This window comes from Pelmatolapia mariae, linkage group LG2 (assembly GCF_036321145.2).
Source record: "Pelmatolapia mariae isolate MD_Pm_ZW linkage group LG2, Pm_UMD_F_2, whole genome shotgun sequence".
Classification (NCBI taxonomy): Eukaryota; Metazoa; Chordata; class Actinopteri; order Cichliformes; family Cichlidae; genus Pelmatolapia; species Pelmatolapia mariae.
Window position 1 is genome coordinate 3,528,655 of NC_086228.1, and position 23,347 is coordinate 3,552,001.

The 23,347-nt window shown below is 41.7% G+C and overlaps 2 protein-coding genes across 8 annotated transcripts in view; both read right to left on the minus strand.

Moving 5' to 3' along the window:
- The window catches only part of afap1l1a (actin filament associated protein 1-like 1a), a 28,173-nt gene extending 17,965 nt beyond the window's left edge, over window positions 1-10,208 (minus strand). The window contains exon 1 of one of the 2 annotated variants that reach the window (XM_063490396.1): window positions 10,086-10,208. In XM_063490396.1, coding sequence (XP_063346466.1) covers window positions 10,086-10,107 — 22 coding nt within the window. In that variant the 5' untranslated portion in view covers window positions 10,108-10,208. Of the gene's footprint in view, window positions 1-10,079 lie in introns of both variants that reach the window. The other variant, XM_063490389.1, reaches the window with a different exon arrangement.
- A 1,956-nt stretch (window positions 10,209-12,164) lies between these two features.
- The window catches only part of ablim3 (actin binding LIM protein family, member 3), a 45,823-nt gene continuing 34,640 nt past the window's right edge, over window positions 12,165-23,347 (minus strand). Inside the window, exons 10-23 of one of the 6 annotated variants that reach the window (XM_063490444.1) lie at window positions 21,887-22,048; window positions 20,322-20,351; window positions 20,071-20,197; window positions 19,350-19,445; window positions 18,971-19,021; window positions 16,086-16,220; window positions 15,841-15,911; window positions 15,420-15,588; window positions 14,275-14,304; window positions 13,935-13,990; window positions 13,672-13,738; window positions 13,555-13,562; window positions 13,386-13,466; window positions 12,165-13,291 (exon numbers count right to left, since the gene is read on the minus strand). In XM_063490444.1, the coding sequence (XP_063346514.1) occupies window positions 13,178-13,291; window positions 13,386-13,466; window positions 13,555-13,562; window positions 13,672-13,738; window positions 13,935-13,990; window positions 14,275-14,304; window positions 15,420-15,588; window positions 15,841-15,911; window positions 16,086-16,220; window positions 18,971-19,021; window positions 19,350-19,445; window positions 20,071-20,197; window positions 20,322-20,351; window positions 21,887-22,048 (1,197 nt within the window). In that variant the 3' untranslated portion in view covers window positions 12,165-13,177. Of the gene's footprint in view, window positions 13,292-13,385; window positions 13,467-13,554; window positions 13,739-13,934; window positions 13,991-14,274; window positions 14,305-15,419; window positions 15,589-15,840; window positions 15,912-16,085; window positions 16,221-18,970; window positions 19,022-19,349; window positions 19,446-20,070; window positions 20,198-20,321; window positions 20,352-21,886; window positions 22,049-23,347 lie in introns of those variants that run through there. The other 5 variants (XM_063490434.1, XR_010095335.2, XR_010573380.1 and 2 more) reach the window with 5 other exon arrangements.

A 23,347-nucleotide genomic window follows, 5' to 3' on the forward strand; every position in this document is an offset into this window, starting at 1 on the left:
ATCATCTTGATGGCTGCTGCCAGTCTTTCTGCTACTTTTTACTGCGTCATTTGGGATGGAGGAAGAGATATTCAAAAAATGCTCTTTTATTTAACGTTCATTTTACTTTCACGGTACATAAAGTTGCTATATTTGACATCTCACAGAAAGACTGTGTATGAAATGGCTTACTTGCAGTCACAAATAGACTGGGAAATATAGCTGCAGGCAGCGATGAGGGGGCCAAGCAATATAGCTGGCACAGTCACCATGGCAACTTGAGCTGACCATGTTAAAAGCACTGGCAGGAAAAATGATGTTGCTTAATGCCCTGAGTGGGGACATTATGCATTTATGTTTGATTGGAAAAGCTGGTGCATTTCCAGGTGTTCTACCTACTGTACAGTTTTAATACAATAGGGTTCATTTCCGTATCACTGCTGATTGCGAAACAGATATATCCATCAAACAAGAGAGAGCATAGCTTTAGGCCTGTTGAGCATTGTTGCGTACAATCTGCAAAACATGCCATAATGTTATATGCTACTTCCAGACTGAACGTGACCCATATCTGATGTCATGAGCTTTGAAGTTAACTTGCTACAAGGAATATAACAGTACCTCATTAGGTGGTGTTATAAAGGTTACTCTAGCTTCAACTAAGTGATGGTGCTATAGTGCACGAGATGGAGACATGAAACTCGGTGAAGCGACTGTCCCCAATCAGGGTGTCCCATTCATGCTCTTTAGCAGTAGCTGCTAGGAGCTACCACGGTGTTACTTTTATTTTCTCACTATGGTTGGCTAAGTTTAGGCAACAAAATGATTTAGTGTGGTTTACCTCCAACCCGTTCTCACTCCCAAATCGTAACATTTTACGCTAGGTGACAAATCGTCAACATATTACGTTTTCGGGCACCCAAGGCGTTCCTACGTCACGACATCGGAAAACTGCGGACACATGAGAACCGTTTGGACTCAATCTACACATCTTCGCTTTTTCCCTTAAAATCGCTTTAGAAAACACTATTTCACCTCATTAAAGTGCTGGTTAAGGTTAGGTATACGGTTATGGTTAGGTTTAGGCATAAGGTTATGGTTAGGTTTAGGGATAAGGTTAGGTTTAGGCGTAGGGATACGGTTATGGTTAAGGTTAGGAATAAGGTTATGGTTAGGCATAAGGTTATGGTTAAGGTTAGGCATAAGGTTATGGTTAGGCTTAGTGCTAAGGTTAAGTTTAGGGCTGCAGTACAGGGCTGGAAACCGCCGCGTACCATAACAACGTGGAAGGTCACCTTTCGCGTTCCTCAGGAACGCCGCAGGACGTGACAAAACGTCGGGATGTTACGCCTCGGGAGTGAGAACGGGCTCGGTTTACCACACAGGCGCACCTGTGCAGTTTACAAGCACTTTTTCACACATCTTCTTGGGGCCTCTTGCACAAACAACATTCAATGTTATATTGTGGGAGAACATAGTAATCATCCAACTGTGCAGTGTCCTTAAGTTTTGTGGAGCATTTTAGCATGATTTAGTCTGTTGTGTTGGTTTTGAATTAGCAAACTGCATATCACTGGGGGAGCTTTGGTTCTTCTTTTGGCTTCTTCCTTTAAGGGCTGCTACAGCAGATCATCGGTTTCCATCTAACCCTATCCTTGGCATCCACTTCTCTCACACCAAGCCTCTGAATGTCCCCCTTGATTACCTTCATGGGGTTTTTTTCTCTTGTCTTCCACTTTTCATCTTGCCTGGGCAGCTCCTTCTTCAGCATCCTCTGTCCAATATATCCACTATCCCTCTTCTGCACATGCTCAAACCTTCTCAGCCTTGCTGCTCTAACTTCTAATCTTGTCAAATCCTGGTGACTCCCAATGAAAATCAATTCTTCCTTCTCCAGCTCCACCTATTGTCATTTTATCAGTGCCAGCATTTCCAAACCATACATCATATCTGGTCTCACTTCCATCTTGTAAACTGTCCATTTCACTCTCGCTGCTATCCTTCACATCACTCCTGACACTTATCTCCACTCTTCTTCACCTCGCTTGTGCACTGTCCATTTCTTTGGATGGTTGATCCCAGATAGTTAAACTCCTCCACCTTCACTAACTCTGCTCCGTTGCTCCTTCACAGCTACACCTGTTTTGCTCTCATTGACAAACATGTATTCTGTCTTGCTTCTGCTGACTTTTATTCCTCTTCTCTCCAAAGCATGCTTCTACCTTTCCAGGCTATCTTCTACACAGTCACAGTGTCATCTGCAAACATCATAGTGTGTGGAGACTCTTGTCTAACCTCATCTCTCAATCTGTCCATCACCTCTACAAACAAGAAGGAACTCATAGCTGACTCCTGAGGCATTCCCACCTCCTCCTTGAACACATCTGTCACTCCAGCTGCACACCTCACCACTGTCTAGCTGTCCTCATTCATGTCCTGCACCAGCCTCACATACTTCTCTGCCCCACCTGATTTTCATCAGCTCCTCTCTTGGCACATCATCTTATGCTTTCCTTAGGTCCCCTGGTTATTTTTTGGTTAGCATTTAAGCTTTAAGGCTGGAGGAGTTGATGGATGGCAAAGAGCCACAGGGAAAATAAATACTGGAGTTTCAGACACTACATCAACTGAATACTAATGATTTGCTGGATATATTTACTTAACATTTAAACACAAAAAATGACAATATTTTATATTGCTGTGCTTATAGTTTTTATCAACATACACTCCAAAGAAATATATTAGTTTAAAATTAATGAATGTTTAAGTAAATCTTATTATTGGTTAATATTGCCGGGCCTGAAAACAGAGATGTCATTACGATAGAGGGCTGTGGTTTTGAGGGCTTAGGAAATAAGAGTCCATTCATTGGAAGCATGTCTGTCATATAGAGTAGAAAGTGTGGGTATTTAAAGGTTATGCCAGCACTTCTAAACAACCTACTGAAGACCCTGAAAGGCAGATTTAAAAAAGTAGCAAAACAAAGCATTTTTCCTCGCCATCATTAGTATAATGGGCTGAGCATCTCTATGGGGTTCTCTCATACGGCCCCCAATAGAGATGGACTTCCTCTCTCTGCCGATGACATCACCTATCACCTCCAGCCTTCTGTTTCCTCTTCCTGTCAGCTGACCCATTCCCACTTTGACTGCAGCGTCTCTGGTGACCCCATTCTCATTTCACTATCTAGATCATTCGCCAGATAGAATAGAGAATGCATCTGCAGCTGCATTTCAAAGAAACAATAAAACAGAGCCTTGAATACGCGATTACTGCAAAAACTCATTTAGCAGCTACAGGCTGACTCCCTGAGAGTGATAATTATTTTCTCATGGCCTTTTTTTTTAATGCATTCATTGTGTATGTAGTAATGTCAGACAAAGCAGTGATAATGAACATATATACTAAATGTAGACTACAAAACTGGAGCTGAGCAGCAGGTGAGACGAACATGTGGAAAAGCTTATTTGTTTTGGAGGAACTGCAAAGGTATATGGCTAAGGAGAGAGAAAAAAACATGCTCCACCCCTACTGTTTTTACTGGACTCGGGAAGCTGCTTCAGGTTATTATAAAATACAGCAACGATCCCACACTCCATGATACAAGTGTATGAGCAAAGACAATAAATATAACAGTGATGGGGACTCTCTAAGGACATAGATATGCTGAGTTTCTACGCGAGTAGAGTATTATTCTGTCTGAGATGTTTACTTTTACTTGCAATAACTGGCCGGCACACTGACCTGCAAACTGACAGAGCGATAAACAGCGTTGCATTCAGCAGAGGCTTCAGTATTCGAAGCATGCGTTTCACGGCACAATTACTTTCCAATCTAACATCTTTGTTTAAATCTCCCTGAGCCTCTCCCCGAATCAAATCAAATATTTGTACACATCACTTACATTTGGTTTGTTTGCGTCGTGCAGTCTGTCTCTAACAGATTTCTGGCTCCATCCTGCATCCTTGCTCCTACTAATTACGCCACTCTAACGAGCTCACCCCAGACAGAGAAAATACTCAAAACTCATTAGGTATCTATGGTGGCCGGGGCACTTCTGGTCAGAGTGTGGGAGAAGTATGGGCTTGTGCACTCCCGCTCACCTGCTTAAGCATTAACTGGCTCTCTGAAGGTCAGCCATTAAGCACAGAAGCTTTTGATGTTCAGACGGTGATAGCTAGAGCTGCTATCTCAAAGAGACAGTCAAGGTCCTCAGTTAGAGGTCAGGTTAGTAAAGCAACTCTGCTCTTTCTTCCCACCTGACATTGGTGATGTTTGTTCAGCAGCTTTTGCATCTCTGTAGCAAGAATCTCATGCTATCAGGCCCCAAGAATAACTGTATCTGACAGGTATGGGAGAAAGGTTTATGTTACTGAAATAATTTTAGTGAAATAATTACACTGTTGAAAGAGGCAACACTGAAGTTGTACTACTGACGCCCTAAAATAAGATTTCTTCTGGTGTAACAGAGTTCCACTTTTGACTCCCACAATCCTTTACCCCCAGTCTACTGTGGCAAATCTCTTGTGTGTGATGAAGAAGCATCTCAACAGCTGATGATGCCTGTTTATGCATTACCACAGTAACAGAATGGCAAAGTGCCCAGGGGATTTCCCTGTATTTTATCAGTGCATTGTGAAGGGCTGATCTTCCCAGTGACCCTGAAAAATAAAATGCAATAAAAAAAAGGGAGGAGACAAAAATGGACAGATGGGTAGAAAGAGTCTGATCAACAGTAATACTCACCAGGTGTAAACATATGCATCTGGGTATTTCTCAATATGGACTAAGGTCAAAGGGATGTCTGCCTGCTAGACCTCCTTCCCCTTGGTCTCATTTTTCATTTTTTGCTCTGATTTATTCAGGTCCAGGATGGCACAGAGGGCTTGACTCAGCCTGCTGCTAGACAAAGCCCCTACAGTGCAGTCAGTATTATTCAGATCCCGTATCTGCCCTCAGTCCTATGAGATCACCACAATGCTATGTCTCCCTCACAGAAAAGTATTCACACACTGAGAAAGATGCTATTTTGCAAGTGGAAGCACTGATGTTGCACAGACAAGGGTAATATACACAGAACAGACGCCGGCAGACACTCACACACACCATTTACGCGCACGCTCAGAATCCCAGTCACACATGCACAGAAGGAGGAGAGAGGCTGCTTTGTCTCCACTTGGGATTTTCTGTGTTAATAAGATTTGAACTAAAACGCTGTATTCAATTTTCACCAGAAAGCTGAGATTTCTGTTGTCTGAATCCATCATGTTAGCCATAAGGCCTTGATAACTGCCTTTGTATTGTATAGTTTAAGAGCATTTGAATGCATAATGAGGATGACTTTGGGCATGGATTTTGCAGTGTAAACAATAAAATGAGTCTTGATTATAAACAAGTTATGTCTAAAAAGTTAAAATAACATTTACTGAATCATTACTAAGTTACCTTTCAACACACTTCCATGCAGTGTTTTAGGTAATGGATTAGCATGTCGTGCCTCATGTAGTTTTACTTCTTTTTTGTTCTTTTTTCACTAAGTGCAATATGTGTTCAGTCTTCAAAGGAGCATGAAACCACAGAGGCAGAAAACAAAGGAGGTGGAAAGTCTGCAAAGTATTAAATATCATTACAATATAATAAGCTATTGGCAGGCTGGAGTCTTTTTTCATAGTCTATCTGCTTGGGTTTTGTTTTCAGGTTCTTCCCACATTCCAAAGACGCTCATAGTTAAATGGCTGTTCTATACTTACCATAGGTGGGAGGGTAGCTTGTGACTCACCTAGTGTGACCTGGGATCGGCTCCAGCCACTAAGACGTTCTTATATGAAATACCAGAATTTGTCCTGCTTTTTTCATGGTCCAATGAAAAGAATGTCAAAGCACAGCAACAGGGAAAAACCTACAGGTGAGAAGCTGTTTTGCAGTATTTCAATATTTTACTTTTACAGTCATTTTTGCATTTATACACAATAACAATAATTCCTTCACTGACAGTGATTGGAGCAAAGAACCACAATAAACTGACATAAAGACTTTAAAAATATCATTTTACAGACCGCACTTCTTCAAAAGAGCCAAGCATGTAATCTACTTTTTTTAATGTAGATAATATCAAACGTTACAATGTTTTGAGGTATACATCATCACACATCATACACCAAAACTCTTGTGAATTCCACACCACGTGTTGTCGGTAACATGTCTTTTTACCCCCTAAAGCAAAATGAAAAAAAAAAATACATTTCTGTACCTGTTTCATAAATCATCCTAATTTACATCTGTTCGAAAGTCACATATAGACGTCCTAACTGATAACAGGTTAGACAAGTCCTATTATGCCAAGTTTTCCCAATAAATCGTAATCTTTTGTAAGTACTGCTTGTATCTGTGTGCCAGCACACCTCAGGCAGAGTCCCTTTTCACTGTCAGCAGCATAAGAAAACACCTTTTTTTCCTCAGTGTCACGTACACTCTATAGTCCCCTGCTACAGTGGTGTGATGCAGGTCTCCATGGAAACCCTATATAAACAGCTGTGTGGAGAATGACCACTGGCTACATGTGCACGCCCACATGTGCGCATACATTCACATAACCCACACACATATACAGCCATATGAATCATAGTGATCTCCTGTTCTCATAGGGTTAAAGAGGGGGAATTCCATTTCTTATAGTGCTGGTCTACAATCATCCATAATTTAGAGCTCATGAATGATGAAGCACATATATCATACATACACGTATATCATACTAAATGCCTTAATATATGCTACATGTGTGATCGACCCATGTCTGCAAAGCTTCTTCATAATTAAAAACTCCTACTAAAGTCTCAAAAGGGAAACAAAACAAAGAGTCTTTTGAACAAAGGTTATATGGAAGGGAGATTCCCTTTTCTATATGTTCTGGGTCTCATTGATGTTCATGTGGTTCAAGTTAGTTACAATAACACTATACTGTATACATCACATCATAGAAAAGATCTAGAGTTCTACTGGAAACAGCTTTGCACCAGAGAACAGGCAGCTTTCTTTGAGTTTTTTGAACTGTAAATGAAGGTGAATGCTATTTTATGGCCTGTAGAATTCATTAAAACTGTCCTTTGTTACGTCTGGCTATTTCATTTACAACAGGATGCGAAACAGACTAAACGAACAACATTTAAACTGAACCACAGGATGGTTTTATTGTTGTTAATCCTCCTTGACCTCATCGAACTCAACTGGAAAGCTGAGCAAGGAGGACAACATCATAGGAAGCTAAGATTTTGCTCATTTTGGCTGCTAAAATTAATGGTAAAAAGCCAAGTTGTAAAATACTGGAGAAAAGCCAAATGTATAAGGACTCTTTGTTTGTTACATAAAAATGCAGATCACCCAGCAGATAATCAGGAAGTGTTGCATAAATGCGCACACAGTGAAGTCCCCTGACCACTGCATAGATGATGAAAGCGGGCAGCATTTTAATTGTGCTCTTTTGCACTGCTAACCTGAAACCACTGAAATTGTGATTTAATACAACTGCTACCAATTAAAACCTCTGTTGTCTCCTAACAGTGCTCAGAACTCAGTTCTATGAAAAGAAAAACATTTTCTTACTCTGAGCCGTTTCCTATGTGAATAATATATTAAGAGGATGGTGGGGGTTGGAATGACATTCCAACAGGCACACAAGCACGGGCGCATGGATGCCCTGCAACACACTGGCTGTCTTTTTCATATAGTACTCAGTGGAATGTGGAGCACACTGTCACATTAGCAGAAATTAATATATGGAGTAGGGATTTGCATGTGGTGAACTTGTGCATTTTTCTCTGCATCATTTTCTACTCCATAGTCTATTGTTTTTTTCTACAAGTTCTTCCACATGCTCTGACAATAGCCTCAATTCATCATATCTGATGGGCTAAATCACAGGCAAACCCCGTTGCTGCGATGCATCTCTGCAGGGACGACCTCACCCTTCTCACACCCACCTGAATGCTCTGCTTCTCACACTGTTCACTGAGGTCAACTGTGGAAACAAAACCTTTGTTACACTGCTGCTGCTGCAGCTGGCTCAGACAGTCGCTGGCTCACACCATTCAAGTTCCTACCTGCCACTTGTCAACTTTTACAAGTTTGATATCTGAACATATGAATTCTAACTGCAAAAGCAGTTCCGCACATTTTTGCTGCCTTGGGTTTTTCTTTTTTAGCTTTTAGTGCAACTTGATCAGTTAAAGATGTGGTGATTGACTCCTGCGTGACACAAAAACCCCTGTTTTGCCTTTTGCAGTATGTTTTCTTCCTCATTCCCCGTGTGTCCCATGAAGCTCTTTCACATCAACTCTGTAGCATTTGTCTGAATCTAAGCAGAAGATGTGTATAAATCTTTATAAGCATTAGAATTTATCTGGCTGCTTCTATCTCCTATCACGTCATCTGTAAACATTAGTGATCCAATGCCACTGGAAGACACACACCCATGCATCACTGCATTTACTGGGCTTTGAAAGATATACTTCAGGTCCTGAACCTTTCTCTATAATTTTGATCTTAGTGTCGTCTGTCCAAAGATTGCAGTCCCAGAGCTAATTTGACCTTCCTGTTCTTGAAGCTGACTTCTAGTTTGCTCCTCACAAATACAAAAGATTCAGCTCTCGTGAAGTCCTCTATATTATCAATGTCAGCCTCCTGGAGAGTGTTCATCACTTTGCAGGATGTTTTGAAGTGGAGCTTCTTTACTTATATCTTTATCTTTTATGATATGCTACAAACTTTACGAACGCTCATTAGATCATTATAACATATCAGACAGATCAAATAAATAGCTGCAGGCAAGCGTGGGACAGGGGAGTGTTTATTCTCGTGGTGTTTACACAAACAAAAAGCCCAGTCTGTCAAGATGCATTCTTGTGTGTTTGTACGAGTTTCTCTGTTGAGAAAGATAGGAATGACAGATGAGATTTTCTGCTCGTCTGCAAATCTGGACAAGACCTAAAAACTTCCTTCCTAAGATGTTTTGCCTCCACACCAAAAACACTGCTAACATCAACATAATCCTCATATGGTGACAGAGTCACAAAGAATGGAAAAGGAGGTAAACTGAGGATGGGAGGGCAGGAGTGACCAAAAATTGTTCTTTTTCTTGTAGGCATGCAAGTTTGTCCCCTTTTCTTTCATTTCCAGTCAGCTGAGTAAAAACGTCCATTAAGCTGAACGTTATAATCACTATCACATGTTTACCTGCCTGGCTGCGGGCAACAAGTCGATGAAAACCATTTGAGAGTTCACAGCTCTAAAAGCAAACAGCAACACCAGCTTAAATCACTCCAGGTTTGACCATATGTTCTTAGTTGAAATGCTACACTGGGTCAAACCTTTCCTGATTAATGCCATCACTTCTGATGTTTAGCTAAAGCCCAGACGGAGGCAAGTGTATATGCTTTTTGTTACAGTGGGAAAACATGTTGCTGTGCAGGGGGTGCGAGTGCACCCCGCCCAGAGAAAACACATGGCATGGAAACACATTTTGTATTTCTGGCTATTCAACACACACACAAAAACACTGCATATCCCTGGAGATCTGTGCAAAAGAATTCTGTGCCGTTGGCGTCCAATACCAGACAATTACTAGCAGGATCACCCAATCTGTAAAGATCTCATCTCCACATCCAGATATTTGACTTGACTCAGGATGAGTGAGATTCACTTTCTAGAACAACAATCAAACTGTGGGTCTTGGGTCTGCACTTGGTTTCCTGGTTGTCCAAGCAGCTGGGGGGAGACCAAAGCAGCTTTATTTCTTTTCTTTTCCTTTTAAGTGGACTACAATTGTATCTTTGTAGATGCTCCACATGAGTTCACATTTACTAAATTTGCTTCATTTACATTTACTTTGTCTAAAATGACATGTTTGTCAGTGTTTGTTGAAGGTAAATGAGGCAGTAAACATTTGGGTTCAGTGAAGTACAAAAACCAACAAGAATTTCCGCAGATAAAAGTGTGAGAGGAAGGGTGTGTGTGTGTCACTCTTTGACAGTCTCCCAGAAATGATTTGTTCCCATAAACAAACACATGCTTGTCTTAATTAGCTGAAGAATTAGAAAGCAGCTTACACTTACACTTGGGGCCGCTTGTGTCCATTGCGCTGTGATGCTGTCCCTGTGAGAGTTGCTTAAGTCTACTGCAGGTCCATGAGTGAGTGAGCGAGCGTGTGAGGACGTGTGGAGAGCTGCTTGCTGCCGCCGCTGATAGATCCACAGTGGATACAACACAGAGCAGCAGCAGGCAAGCCGCTGATCTGCTGGGTCCTAAAGCCAGCAAGCTCCCGTCGCAGCAGCACAGCTCGGAGCCACAAATGACTCGTGTTTGACAAGGTTACAAGTGTGCTTGAAGGGTAAAGTTAGCACTTCTTCGTCTGCAGTCTGCTAAACAAAGAGAAGGAACTCGCCTGGCCCTGTCCAAAGCCAAGCCCACCTAGCTGCTCCCTTAAAGCGCGTATTATGTCTTATTTGCTTATCTTAGACAAGAACCTGTTGCAGAGATGATGATGTGACCCTGTCTGTACTTGCCTGGGAGCAGAGCTTCCGCTGGCTATTCTACTTGCGTAGAGGTTTTACTTTATTATTTTTTTAAGAAAGAACAGCCAGATAGGTACAATTTTCGGATTTCCGTGGGGCTTCCAGGCAGCTGTATAATGGGAATAAAACCCTTTTAAATAGGAGAGAAGTCTAACTCCAAGTTTCTTGTTTCATAGAGGGGACTTGCCTGATAGTTAGCAAATAAAAATAGCAGTAAAGTAAAGGTAGAGTTTTTCATAAAGGGTTTTTGACAAAACAGACAACTGCGAGTGCAAGGCACAATCACACAGGTAGGCATACCATGAGTCACTCTATGACGTTGCCATGATTTCACAATTCAGATAAGCAAAGAGCAGACAATTTCTAACACAGGCCACCAGATAGCAGTCTCACAGGACCACTGATCCTAACCTCTAGAAAACTGTTTTATTTTTTATTTTATTATTTTTTTCTGAACACACTATGACAGTGATATCTGTTGTATTGATCTTTTTGGAAAAAATGTGACATTAAGGAAAACATTTAATCTCCTAAATCCATAGCTTACCAATCAGCATGCATTAGCAGAATGCTAGGATTTGCTATGAGAAAAAAGGAATCATTTCAGACACATGATCAGTACTAGATTTGTGAAACTAATAAATAACACTACTGTGCAATTTTGATCCGTTGGGATTGTTAGGAAAGAGGTGCAGTGATTTATTGAAACATACAAGCATATGTAGAACTACAGTATATAAGGCAAAAGCAGAGTTTGTGTAATTCCAACAAGCTTGAAAGTCAATATTTGGTATGACCTCCTTGATTCTTCAACACAGCCTTAGCCAAGCTTTCTTGTGATTTCTTTAAGTAGTCTTCAGGAACTGTTCTCCAGGCTTCTTGAAGGACTTTCGAAGCTCTTCTTTGGATGTTGGTTGCATTTGTTTTGTTCTCTGTCAAGATGATCCCACACTGCTTCAGTAATGTTGAGGTCTGGGCTCTGGGGAGGCCAAACCATGACTCATAGTGTTCCATTGTGTGTTTTTCTTTAAAGATGTGCTTTTACTGCTTTGGCAGTGTTTCGTATCTTCATGCTGAAGAATAAAAATCTGACAGTATTTCTTTTTCTTTTATGATTCAGTCAGTTTTAACAAAATCCCCAACACCACTGGCTGAAAGGGAGCCCAAAACCATGACAGAGCCTCTACCGTATTATATAGACAGCTGTAGACGCTGTATTATTCTGGTGTCTTTACCTTACAATGTAAAGCATCTTGAAGTGACTGCTGTTGTGACATGACTGAAAATGAGTGAAAAAAAGGAAATTAAAAACAAACAAACAGTTAAAACACCCTTCAAAAGGCTGGATAACTATTGCTCAAGACCAAATTACCAGAGAGTCTGAGTCTTTTGAAATAAAACATGAAGAAATGAGGGATGGCTCGACACTGTTGGTACTCTATGCAGTGAGGACTACTGAGCACCCCAGCTGGCATTAACAGGAAGTGAACAGGCTCTGGTGGTATCAGTCTTCATACTTGCACAAGCACCTGGAAAGCAAATAAGGGCAGTTGCCTAAAACAAATATTCCACAGTCTGTTAAAAGTGTAGCCAGTAAAGGAATAAAAAAGAGGAGGCTGGTTTTGATTTGAAGTTTAATTTTAGTGACAAAAATCAAAAATAACAGTATTCAAAGTCTTCAACAACCCTGGATCTTTGTCGGCACGTTAAATCCTTTGCAGAGTGTTTTATCTGTGAGTGATATAATCTCTGGAGCTACAAAATTATTAGATTACCATTCTAAAAGTATATAAATAAAAAGCAAATGCAAATGGATGACTACAACTCTCATCCTAAAACATTTAGTCATTGTTCTATTGCAACGGGTAGAAAAGCAGAAGGACAGGACCGCCGTGATTGCACATTCTTTTAGGTTATCGCACAGCTGCACAGTGAGATGAATCTACTGGTGATCTTTGACAAGTTTAACCAGAGTGATCTGATAAATTGTACATTTGCGTTCTCAGTTTGGTTTTCATATCTAAATCAATTGTTGTAAACTACAGGTCGCTTAGTTTCTGTGAGAGAGCAAGAAAACAGGGGCACAGGTAAACAAAATGCATCCCTAAGCAAAAAAAAAAGAGAAAAAAAAGCAAAGTGATGCTCGCAGGCTCACACTCTTTTTCATCTAGTCATTCTCACTGATAAAGTGTCATAAATGATATGCTATACCTACATTCTACTCATTCAGATTGCTGGTGCTGCACAGTCATACCTAAGAGAGCGTAACAAATAAGGCAAAGCCAAAATTCTCCTCATTATGTTTTACTACTGCAGCTCTGGTCACTAACGATCACGCCATCCTTCATCCTTTAGGCTTAACAAAAGCAAAACACTACTGTATGACAGTCTCTATTGCTTGCACCCCACACAAGTTGCACACAAGTTTATCAGTCCAGCGTGCATAATGTCTCTCGGTATCCCAGGAGTCCATCTGGTGGGACCAGAATTTGGTTTATCACGTGAGGGGATGTAGAACAGGTTTCTCGGGCATGGCAGTGTAACTGTGTAGGAGTCTTCATTTCTATCCGTCCCCTCCTACAGTTAGTCCGTCTACGGCTCTATGGCAGTATTCAACACACGTCTGTATGTTATTAAAACAGTCGCGCCTGTTTTTTCAGTTCATTTCTCTTCCACAGAGCTAGCCGGTCAAACTCTTCCACGGTCATACCGAACACTTGGACAAACTCCTCTGGGGACAGGTGGCGCTGGAAAAACACATCATAGCAGAAATTAAGTCTCAAATTCTAGTCATGGTTTTGGGATTTCTTTGGCCATTAATGTCTCATTTCATTAACTTACTTCCAGTCTGGCTCTGTCTACATCTTTGGGCAGCCTGTTGCGCCCTCTGGTGGTGACGATGAGCGACTCATAGGGGTAAATCTGCAGGATAAGGGAAAGGACACACACATTTCAGATACCCATGTACAAAAGGAGTGGAATTTCATTATTTTAAAAAAGAAAGCCTTACTTTGTGTTCTGCTGGGAGAAAAGAGAGAGAGAGAATGAAGTCAGTGCAATTGAAAAAAAAGCATGTTAGACTAATTGCTTGGCTCTAATAAGGTGTTTTTAACTCATATTAAATTACCTCTGCTTCCCCAGTTGACCTCGCTGCCACTGTCATATTGGTACTGGTAGCAATCTGCACTCTGAGGCTGCAGGAACAGAGTAGGACAGTGAGATTAACAAGAGCAGCTTTGGGGAATTAACTAATAAAACAGCTTGAAAGCTGGCTGAAGGTAAAAATGAAAAGTGAAAGGGCCAAAAGAGTTATTTGAATTAAGCCAAATAATATGTATGATGGAATATGTCACAGCTATTCATGCTTTGCCAGGTTCAGTGTGACCTCACCCGCTGGATGCCGTTGCGGCCATATCCCGGTAGTGAAGCTGACTTACAAACAAAATCTGAAGCAGAAAAAAGAAAACACATCAGCATGATATCAGTCTAGCCAAGAGCTGCTTAAATGTTCAGTTGTTTTCATGCATTCTGGCACCATAAGATGGCGCTCATGCCTAACCTAAAACAAAAAATATCCCTAGAGCTCCAGATGTGTGCAAATTATGCTGGTCGAAGAATCCAGGAGTATTAAAACCAGCAGGAAAAGATCAATAATAAACTGATGCCTTAAAAAAACAGCTATTTAAATAAACCAGAGCCACATATTGAAACGCTCTGCAGATGAACTTACCGCTATCGGTGCTGTACTGTGACCGAGGAGCTGTAAAATAAACAGATGATACGATTACCTGTCACAAAAACAACAACAATAATAAAACAATAAATGCTGCAGCACATGAGCCTAATCTAAATTCATGAAAAACCTCATCAGGGAAAATAAGTGTAGAGTTTTGACATCAATCTGTCTTTTATAGGCTTGACAAAAAGAGGAATTAAAGAAAAAAGGGGGGCAAGTTCCACATTCATCAAGCCCTGCGAGGAACACAAAACATCAAAGGGGCAATAAGGCCAGGGAACATGCAAGCATCTTTTAAAAAACGAGAAAAATAAGATGCACAAGTGTGCAAAAAACACACTACATGCTTCAACATCTAACTGCAACACCCAAGCTTGCACAGTTACAAGCCTTTGTTGCCTTTCAAACACCACCAGCGAGCCGAGTCCCATTCAGCCCCGCTCACTCCCATTTGAGAAGCGGCTTTAATGAGAGATCTTACCGCTCATAAATAAAACAGGATATGGGACACCAGCTGTGAGAGTGAGAGAATCACATAGATACAGGGGTAGATGGAAGGGTAGATCCACCCATATGGAACAATTTTGGAGAGAGAAAGCAAAGGGAGCGGGAAAAAACCTGTCTGATAGAGATGAGGTGAGGCTGAATGTCAGAGGATAAAATAACTAGTAGCTTATACACTGTATGAGCAGCGAAGTGCGACTATTACAAAGAGAAACAAGTCGGCATGTGACTTTGTGACATCTGGAATTTCAGCACACCTGGTTGAGCACTCTGTTTCAGTTAGCTTGAAATTTTCTAAATCAGTGTGATCAGATATCCCTCCAACACTGACAGGCCACATCTGCCCCTGCCGCTGGCCTACCACAGCTGTTAAGCACACTCATCATCGTTCCATCTCAATACACCACCCAGCCTCCAGCAGCGGCCGTGACCCTCTGTGACCTGCATCCGCAAACCTCATCGCCATCGCCCTCACAACGCCGGTGACATACTGAGGCTCATAAAAAAACCCTTGTGGTAACATATAGGGCTGTACAGAAATACAGTCATAAACCTGCTGAAACAGAAGAAACCAGCAGACAAAAGAGGTGGATGTACTGGGGGTGTGGGGGTGGGTGGGATAGGTGGATCCTTACAGCCATTGATGGTGTTGTTGTACGCCGTGGTGCCATAGCTTGTTGTGTTCAGTGTTTCCTTGCTCCCGCTACGAGAATTCCTCGCGCTGCCCCAGGGGTCGTTGTCATAGGAACCAGATCTGGCTTTCATCTCCTCCTTTAGAATCATCCTCCCGATGCCGCTCCCAATCTGTGAGGAAAGAGGGCGAGGAGAGAAGCATAAGGTGGAGAGGAAACAATGAAGGACGCGTTGTAGAATTAAACGAAAGACAGAGAAAGAGAGCAAGAGAAGCAAATAAGGAGGACGACACAGGCGCCGTGCGATTAAAAAAAGTGCATTTATTTATTTATGGGTGATTTTCTTTCTTTTCTTTTTTTTTTGAGGTGGGGACTTACTTCAGAGTGACGTTGAAGAAAAGAGAGAAAATTATGAAGCTCTTACTCTTTGAAGACCGTGACTCCAAGTCTCTTCATCTCCTCCCGTCGAGAAGCGTCTTCTTGGCGCCCGATAGGCTGGGTGAGGAAAAGAGATGAAAGAGATTCCCTTTATGAATTTTGCACTTTCGCGGGGAGCACAGCAACAGCACGAGTAAATGGATAAACATGACAATATGGCTACAAAACGAACCACTCTCCCATGTGTGCCATCGGTACACTCTGAATAAGTGAAACAGCAGTGTTTCGTACCCCTGGGGGAGCTGGTGTAGGGGTAGTAGTCAGACTCTGACTGGCTGTATGGCTCTGGAGAGTAGGTAGACAGTCTGGAGGATCTGAGGATGTCCTCGCTAGTCCTGCTTTTGGTGGCTGCATCCACGTGATTGTCTGTTTGAATTAAGAGAGAAAGAGGCAGAACCAAAAGAACTGGCCTGTTAGAGGAACAGTTTGCCTGTTCAGTTTATGGTCGGGAGCTAGATGGGAAATTATAAACCATTCTTATATCTGTTAGTTCAATATGATTCTGGAGTCACTAGAGCAGGGGTGGGAAATTAAATTTCCTACAGGGCCACATGAGAAGTCGGGACTGCTGTGAAGAAATACATCAACATGCTTATAAAGAGAAAATTAATAATGAGGAGAACTGAGTTCAGCTTATTGGTGCGGCCCTCCAAAAACAGTCCCGGTTTCTCATGTGGCCCCTTGGGAAAATTAATTGCCCACCTATGTTATTAGAGGGTCATCGCAGCTTAGCACAAAGGCTGGAAACTTCACTATGATGACAATCCTCTGGTTTTAGTAGAAACCAGATGTAAACAGGATCTTGCAACGCCAGAGTGGAGAAATTAAAATAAATGTGGATTATTTCTTGGCTTGCAGCAGCGTACTCCTGGTGTCTATAAACTACAGGAAAGATATGGTGCTTGGTTTCTGAATGAATTACCCAAACTAGATTGTTAATGAGCTTTAGGGCCTTGCATTTTACAGACCCAGGCTAGCTGCTTCACCCTGCGTCTACTCTTTCTGTCAAGCTAAGCGAAGATGTTTCCTGGCTTCATATTGAACAGACAGATACTTAACAAGATTGGTATTGATCTTCTCATCTTGCTCTCAGTGTGAAAGGAAATTTCCCAACATGTCAAACTATTGCTTTAAGACGGCACGCACCAGCAGCGCACTAACAAAAACATCTTAATGAGCGTCACAAAGACATACAGCGATGAAGCACATTCACTCCATAGCTTCACACTTATGATATCCAACGCTCTTGTCAGAGAAGATCAATATTCCGGCCAACGGCGGGAAAATAGCCAGCATTAAAAAGGGAGTTCTGTTACGGCTCAGCCTGAGGCTCACATTCATTTCACGAATGGCGCGAGGCGGCGATATTGATGCCACTCTGCACTAAAGCATAGTCAACGGAAGTCAATGGGAGTGACATGCGGTGTAATGTCGCATAGATCGCTCTTCACTCTGTTAGCCATTAGCCATGCCAGATCCAATCCATGGCCCATTGAATTCCCATGTACACGATGCACGACACCAACACATATTCAGAGCAATATTGAACGCTCTTGATACTTCTGTCAGAGGAAGTATGGCTGCACAACACTGAATGCGAAACACAGTGACACACACGCATGAAGACGAATGAAATTCTGTATCTATTCACTGACGGTAACTGAAACAGTGAAAGGAGGGAGATACTTACAGAGGCAAGGTCACCGGGTAAAGTGGAGCAGAAGGTGGAGGGAAGTGAGTAAAAGTGATTGGATGCAATAAAAGAAAAAAAGAGGTGCAAAGATAAAGGGCAACATTATTGGAGCATCCAATGTGAGTGCTTTGCTACCCACACGGAAGGCATACATGTAGCTGACTGGGTGCTAACTGATTAGTACATAACTGGCATTTGGCGAACAAAGCAAATGGAAAGCACATGTATCTGCTGTGGCCTTGGGTTTACATGGGGTGTGTTTGGCGCTGACACAAGAGAACATGTTAATCAATGGTTATTCAGGAAGACATGAAGTACAGGGATCAATATCACTGATGTATGAGTTAAATGTCATTATTCAAACAAGGCGAGCTAACAAAGGCTGCCAATTACAGTGCATGCCACTTTCTTAATCGTGTGTAAAGGACTGCGCGAGGCAGCGTCGTGACCAGTGATGTACTAATTTTTAGAACAGAGACACTGACGGGTGACGGGAGTCGACACGCTGCTCACTAACTAACCCCCACACACACATACACGCACAGCACGGAAAAGCATGCAGGACAACAACAGAGATAAGACTGTCCTCAATCAAGAGGTTTTATGACTCTCAGCTGAAAAGGCCTTGCAGTTTAATGAAAAGAGACTCTGTTACTGAAGCACACTACCCAGAAAGTTCAAGCGCATTTAATTGCTGGGCCTTGTGAAAAAAAAATCCCCCAAAAAACAGCATCTCGTGTTAACCACACCACCATGCTTTTGAACGTAATAAAGACTTTAAACAACAAGTCTATTTGTTTTCTAGAGCTGGAACACTTGTAACAAATGGTTTAAGCCCACATTAAAAAGAAAAAAAAAAGAAAAGGCCGACAAATAAAAGAAGACTCCACAGCAAATCTAAAATTCTGTTACAAAACAGTTTTTCCAGTGCGCTTTGTTCCATTGTTCTGTTCTATTCTGGTGAACTGTGTTGTCCTCAGAGCCCTCTGTACTCAACGCTTCTCACGCCTGAGCAACCTTCACTTCATTCATGGCCTGTTCCAGCACTATTTGCCAACAAGAACCTGTCGGGAGCTGCGCGCGGTAGCAGGCATATTCATATGCTTGTGGCATGCACACTAAAACATTGCTCTTTTATATTCACTCAGTGCCGCTAATGCGAGAAGTCTGACTGATCCCCTTCCTCAACTTTGGAACGAGCTGCACAAGTCAAAACTCTATTCCCATTGTGCTTTTTCTAGCACTTCTAATCGTTGCTGTTTTTGTTTGTGCAGGCTTCGGTTTCACTGAACAGCTGGAACATCGACGCTACGCGAAGCTGAATGGCGAGAGGCCGGTAAACACATCTACATCGGGTTAAACAAAGCATGACTAAAACTGACAGAAGGACAGGCAGGCTAAGGCAGGACTAACTGCACTGTACCCGTTCTCTTATAGATGGGAGGCTTCCTGTAGATGTTGGGATCCCCTGTGGCTGAGGAGAGAAAGAGGAGATGAAGACGTGAAACATGGAGGAGTAAAGGAGGAGAGGATGTGAACTACTGGCAGGCGAGGTAGGAGGGATGATTGTAAAGAAAAGTAAATATGCAGTATGAGGGGAAGAATATGCCAGATCGATTATGTGTTGTATAAATATACAACTTTCACATTTTCACACACGCTCACTCCTGAGGAACTTAATATGACCTTTTGTAAAGGACTTCCTTCAGTGAATAATGGCTGATGAAATCTTCTCTGTGAAGTGAAAAAAGAAATAAATAAATCTGAGAGTAGTGTGAATGTGAGGAGATGAGGAGTCCTACCTGGTACATGAAAATGTTTAGGGGGCTGGTTTGTGGTGGGTGTGCTTGGTCGCCCGTCTTGGCTATAATAAGGTGAACTCCTGCCACTCTCAGAGCCTGCAGCCAGCCATGGCCCAATCACAGCGAAGGAAACACGAGCATGAAGGAAGGCATCAGCACATGCAGATGAAAGCCAAACAGCTCAAAAGTGTGTTTAAAATTACAAGGTGACACTCAGTAACCTTTCTACTTGTGTAACGACAAAGGTTATTGACTTATCAGCAGCATAGAGGGCTCTTTAGAACTGTAATTAGTAATTACAGCATCAACGCACATGTGTAAGAGTTAAATGAAATGATAGCCAAGGAGCAACTGCAGCAAAGGTGACAGTCAAACAGCTACTGTGGCAGATATTTGTCACCAGTACAAATATATTAGGGGCTATTTAACTGGTAATGACAGATGGAAATGACAAACACTTTGATCTCTAGTAAAAGGAATAGTTTGACATTTTGCTTTTGTGCAACTAGTTGGACGACACAGTTGAGTTTATTCATTGTCTTTATGCTAAATATGTGGCTACAACTTCTACAGGAGCTTCTAATTAAAAGATTATTACTTGGTTGTTATGCGACTTAATGAAGTTTCCAGCAACTGGCTAACAAGTTGATTGCATATTTTGTATTTATATAGATACACTGCTGGAGACTGCTTCCTAAACTTTCTAAAACAGACATCTTACCAGGGTAGCCATAGTGCTGTGGAGAGCGAGGCATGATGGGTGACATGCCTTGGCGACTATATGTTGGTGAGTCGATGTAGCCGGGACTGGAGCACCGCCTCTGCTTTATATCTAGGCTGTCATAGTCCTAAAAGGGACAAACAAAGCAAGTCAGGTGAAAGACGAGCAAACAGACACATAGCTCACCGAAATGACAACAGCTCACTTGGGTGAACTTGTACTACATTCACTGCTACGTTCAAAGTGCTTACCTGAGAATAGGGAGAGAGAGTCCCAAGTGACTACAGTGGAGACAGGAAAAGACAATTAAAGTTTAAAATTTTAATGAAATCAACTCATTCAGTTTCTTAGATAACCACTCTGTAGAAGAGGGGCTAAAGAAAAGAAAGTAAGAAAACAAAAGAAAATCGGGCTTCATGACTTTATTTTCAGAATACAAATGTAGGGGAAAAAAATTGAGATTGTAGGACTAAAGTAAAAATTCTGAGAAAAATGTCAGGATGGAAAAAAAAGTGTAAATTGTGATGTTTTTCTCAGGATGCTGAACTGAATCTGTGGCTGTAATCCTCTTCCATACCTCTTTTATAGATTTCAAAAGCTGACTGATTAAAACTTTATTGCTCAGTTTCCCAGACACGGAGTCTAGTCTACTTTAAGTTTAATTTTTCTTTTCTGTTTTTTCAAAGACCAAGTTTAATCCATTGTCTGGGAAAGTGGCTATTTATCTTCTTTTTAGACTGCAAAATCCAAATGAAGGTTAGCATGCATTATTTCTTGGTTGAAGCTTGCACGGTTCGTTGTTTAAAACCCAAACCGATCACCTGCAAGCTCTTTCTTCTTGAGAAGACAGATGTGAGAGTGGCATGAAATATAATCAAAATTTTAATCATGAAAACATAATTTCCTGTAAGTATGTTTACATTTACCGTAAATCCCGGACTACAGAGCGCACCTGATTAAAAGCCGCATGCTCTAATTTTAGAAAATCAATTTTGTACTTGTACAGGCCGCACCGGATTTAAAGCCGTATGCGTTTCACTTGTAATATGAGATATTTACACAGAAATATTACACGTGAGGATTTTTAACTTTTAATTTGATCCGTAAGGTAACATAAACATGGTAACATAAACGTTATGGTAACATACAAAAATACATACTGCAAATGCTTTTTTTCCTCGAACAGCGCCTGTAACACGGCTACCTTTAAGTATACGTACGTATCGGTAACACACAAATTACGTTGCTTATGGTTTTTTTACGGAACAGTGCACAAACAACATTACAACGTCTCTTAACAACTGGTAAAAAATATATACCGTATATATACTACTTATCAATTTTATTGGTCTACTGTTACCAGGCAAAATGTTTTTGGCCGCATGGAAAAAAATATGCATTAGCCGCACGTCAGTATAAGCCGCAGTGTTCACAGTGTGGGAAAAAAGTAGCGGCTTATGACCCGAAAACTACGGTAATTGCACATTTGCACTACAAATAACTGGCTGCTATGTAAAAAGATTAGGTCAAATGTTTTAAACAGTTCATTCATCCACAAAAGACAGTTTGATTGTTTTTCACCTTTAAAAGTACTCCTGTAAACATCACATCAGTCAATCATCAATCAATACCAAATCAAAATCATCCAAACAAATATCAATAATTTCTGGGATTATTTTTCAAAAGCAGAAAAAAAAATCGAAAACTAACAAAATATGCCCAATCAAACTGCATGACACCCACTTTTGATCTTCCTGAAAAGAGACGAGTGACGAGAGCAATGCTGTGTTTGACCTGGAGTGTGTGGCTGCAGTACCTCCCCATAGCTGTAAGTGTCTAGTCTGTCATCAGAGATGTATCTGTGGTACGGCTGGTATGAGGAGGATATGAGGTCTGGCTGTTGGACCTCATATATGGCTTTGACCTTTGGCAGGGCAGCTAGGTCCTTATAATCTAGGATCTCATTCTCCACTCTGGCCTGGAGAGAGGACACACATACACCCACCAAAAGACAGCGCTACAGCAACAAGACCCAACATCAACCACATGGACAATGAATGAGAACTTCACCAGTGATAGCAAGAAGATCGTGAAACAGTGAGAGCCGTAGAGGGGGGGGCAGTGAAAACTTAACGAGGAACACACAGGTACAAACGAACACGCTGCAGGAGCTGACAGCACTGTAAGCTGTTGACCTTCAGGATATCAGCATATGTCAGAGAGAAAGCAGAGGAAGCACAGACAGCAGGAGAGCGAAAGAGAGGGAGGAAGCGTGGAGACAGTATGGACGACAAGCGTGCTTACACTGCATTTCTCCCTCATCCATCACCTTAAACAGAAAGGTCATTGATTATGAGAAGAGAGCAGGGCAGGGCAGGGCTGAGCAAGGAGCAGTGACTCCTGCTTGCATGCAGATAACCCCTGACATGCTAATACTGCAGTGATACACAGCAACAATTCAGACAGCCAAAAAGGCAGGACTTACAAGTGCAACTGCTAAGCACTAAACAAAAAATAAGGCCTGGCTGACACTCTGATGTGGTTTTCAGCATAAACACTGCTCAAAAAACTTAAAGGAACACTTTGACAACACATTAGATTGGAGGGGGAGATCATGCTGGATATCTAAACCAACATGGACTCTGTAATGTGTTAGAAATGAAAGGATGCCACATAGTTTGATGGAAATGACAATTATCAATCTACAGAGGGCCGAATTCAAAGACACCCTGAGAATCAAAGTTAAAAAATGATGCAACAGGCTAGTCCATTTTGATTAAATTTTATTCCAGTGAGTCAAAAGGGCACTTAGTAGTTTGTATGGTTTGTATGTTGGGGCATGCTGCTAATAAGATGACAGATGGTGCCTGGAGGATCTCCTTGCAGATCTGGATCAGGGCATCACTGAGCTCCTGGACAGTCTGAAGTGCAGCCTAGTGGCATCGGTTGGACTGAAACAATGTCCCAGATTTTCTACTGGATTTAGGATTAACATAATGTTCTCCACAACTTCCGCAGACACTTTCATGTCTGTCACATGTCCTCAGAGTGAACCTGCTCTCATCTGCAAAAAAGCACAGGGCACCAATGATGTACCTGCCAATTCTGGTAGTCTATGGGAAATGCCAGTCAGGCTCCATAGTTCTAGCCACTGAGTACAGAGCCCACTAGAGGATGTTGGTTCCTCAGGCCACCCTTATTAAGTTTATTTCTGATTGTTTAGATCAGACATTCACACCAGTGCCATACTGCAGGTCATTTTGCAGCTTTGAAAGTG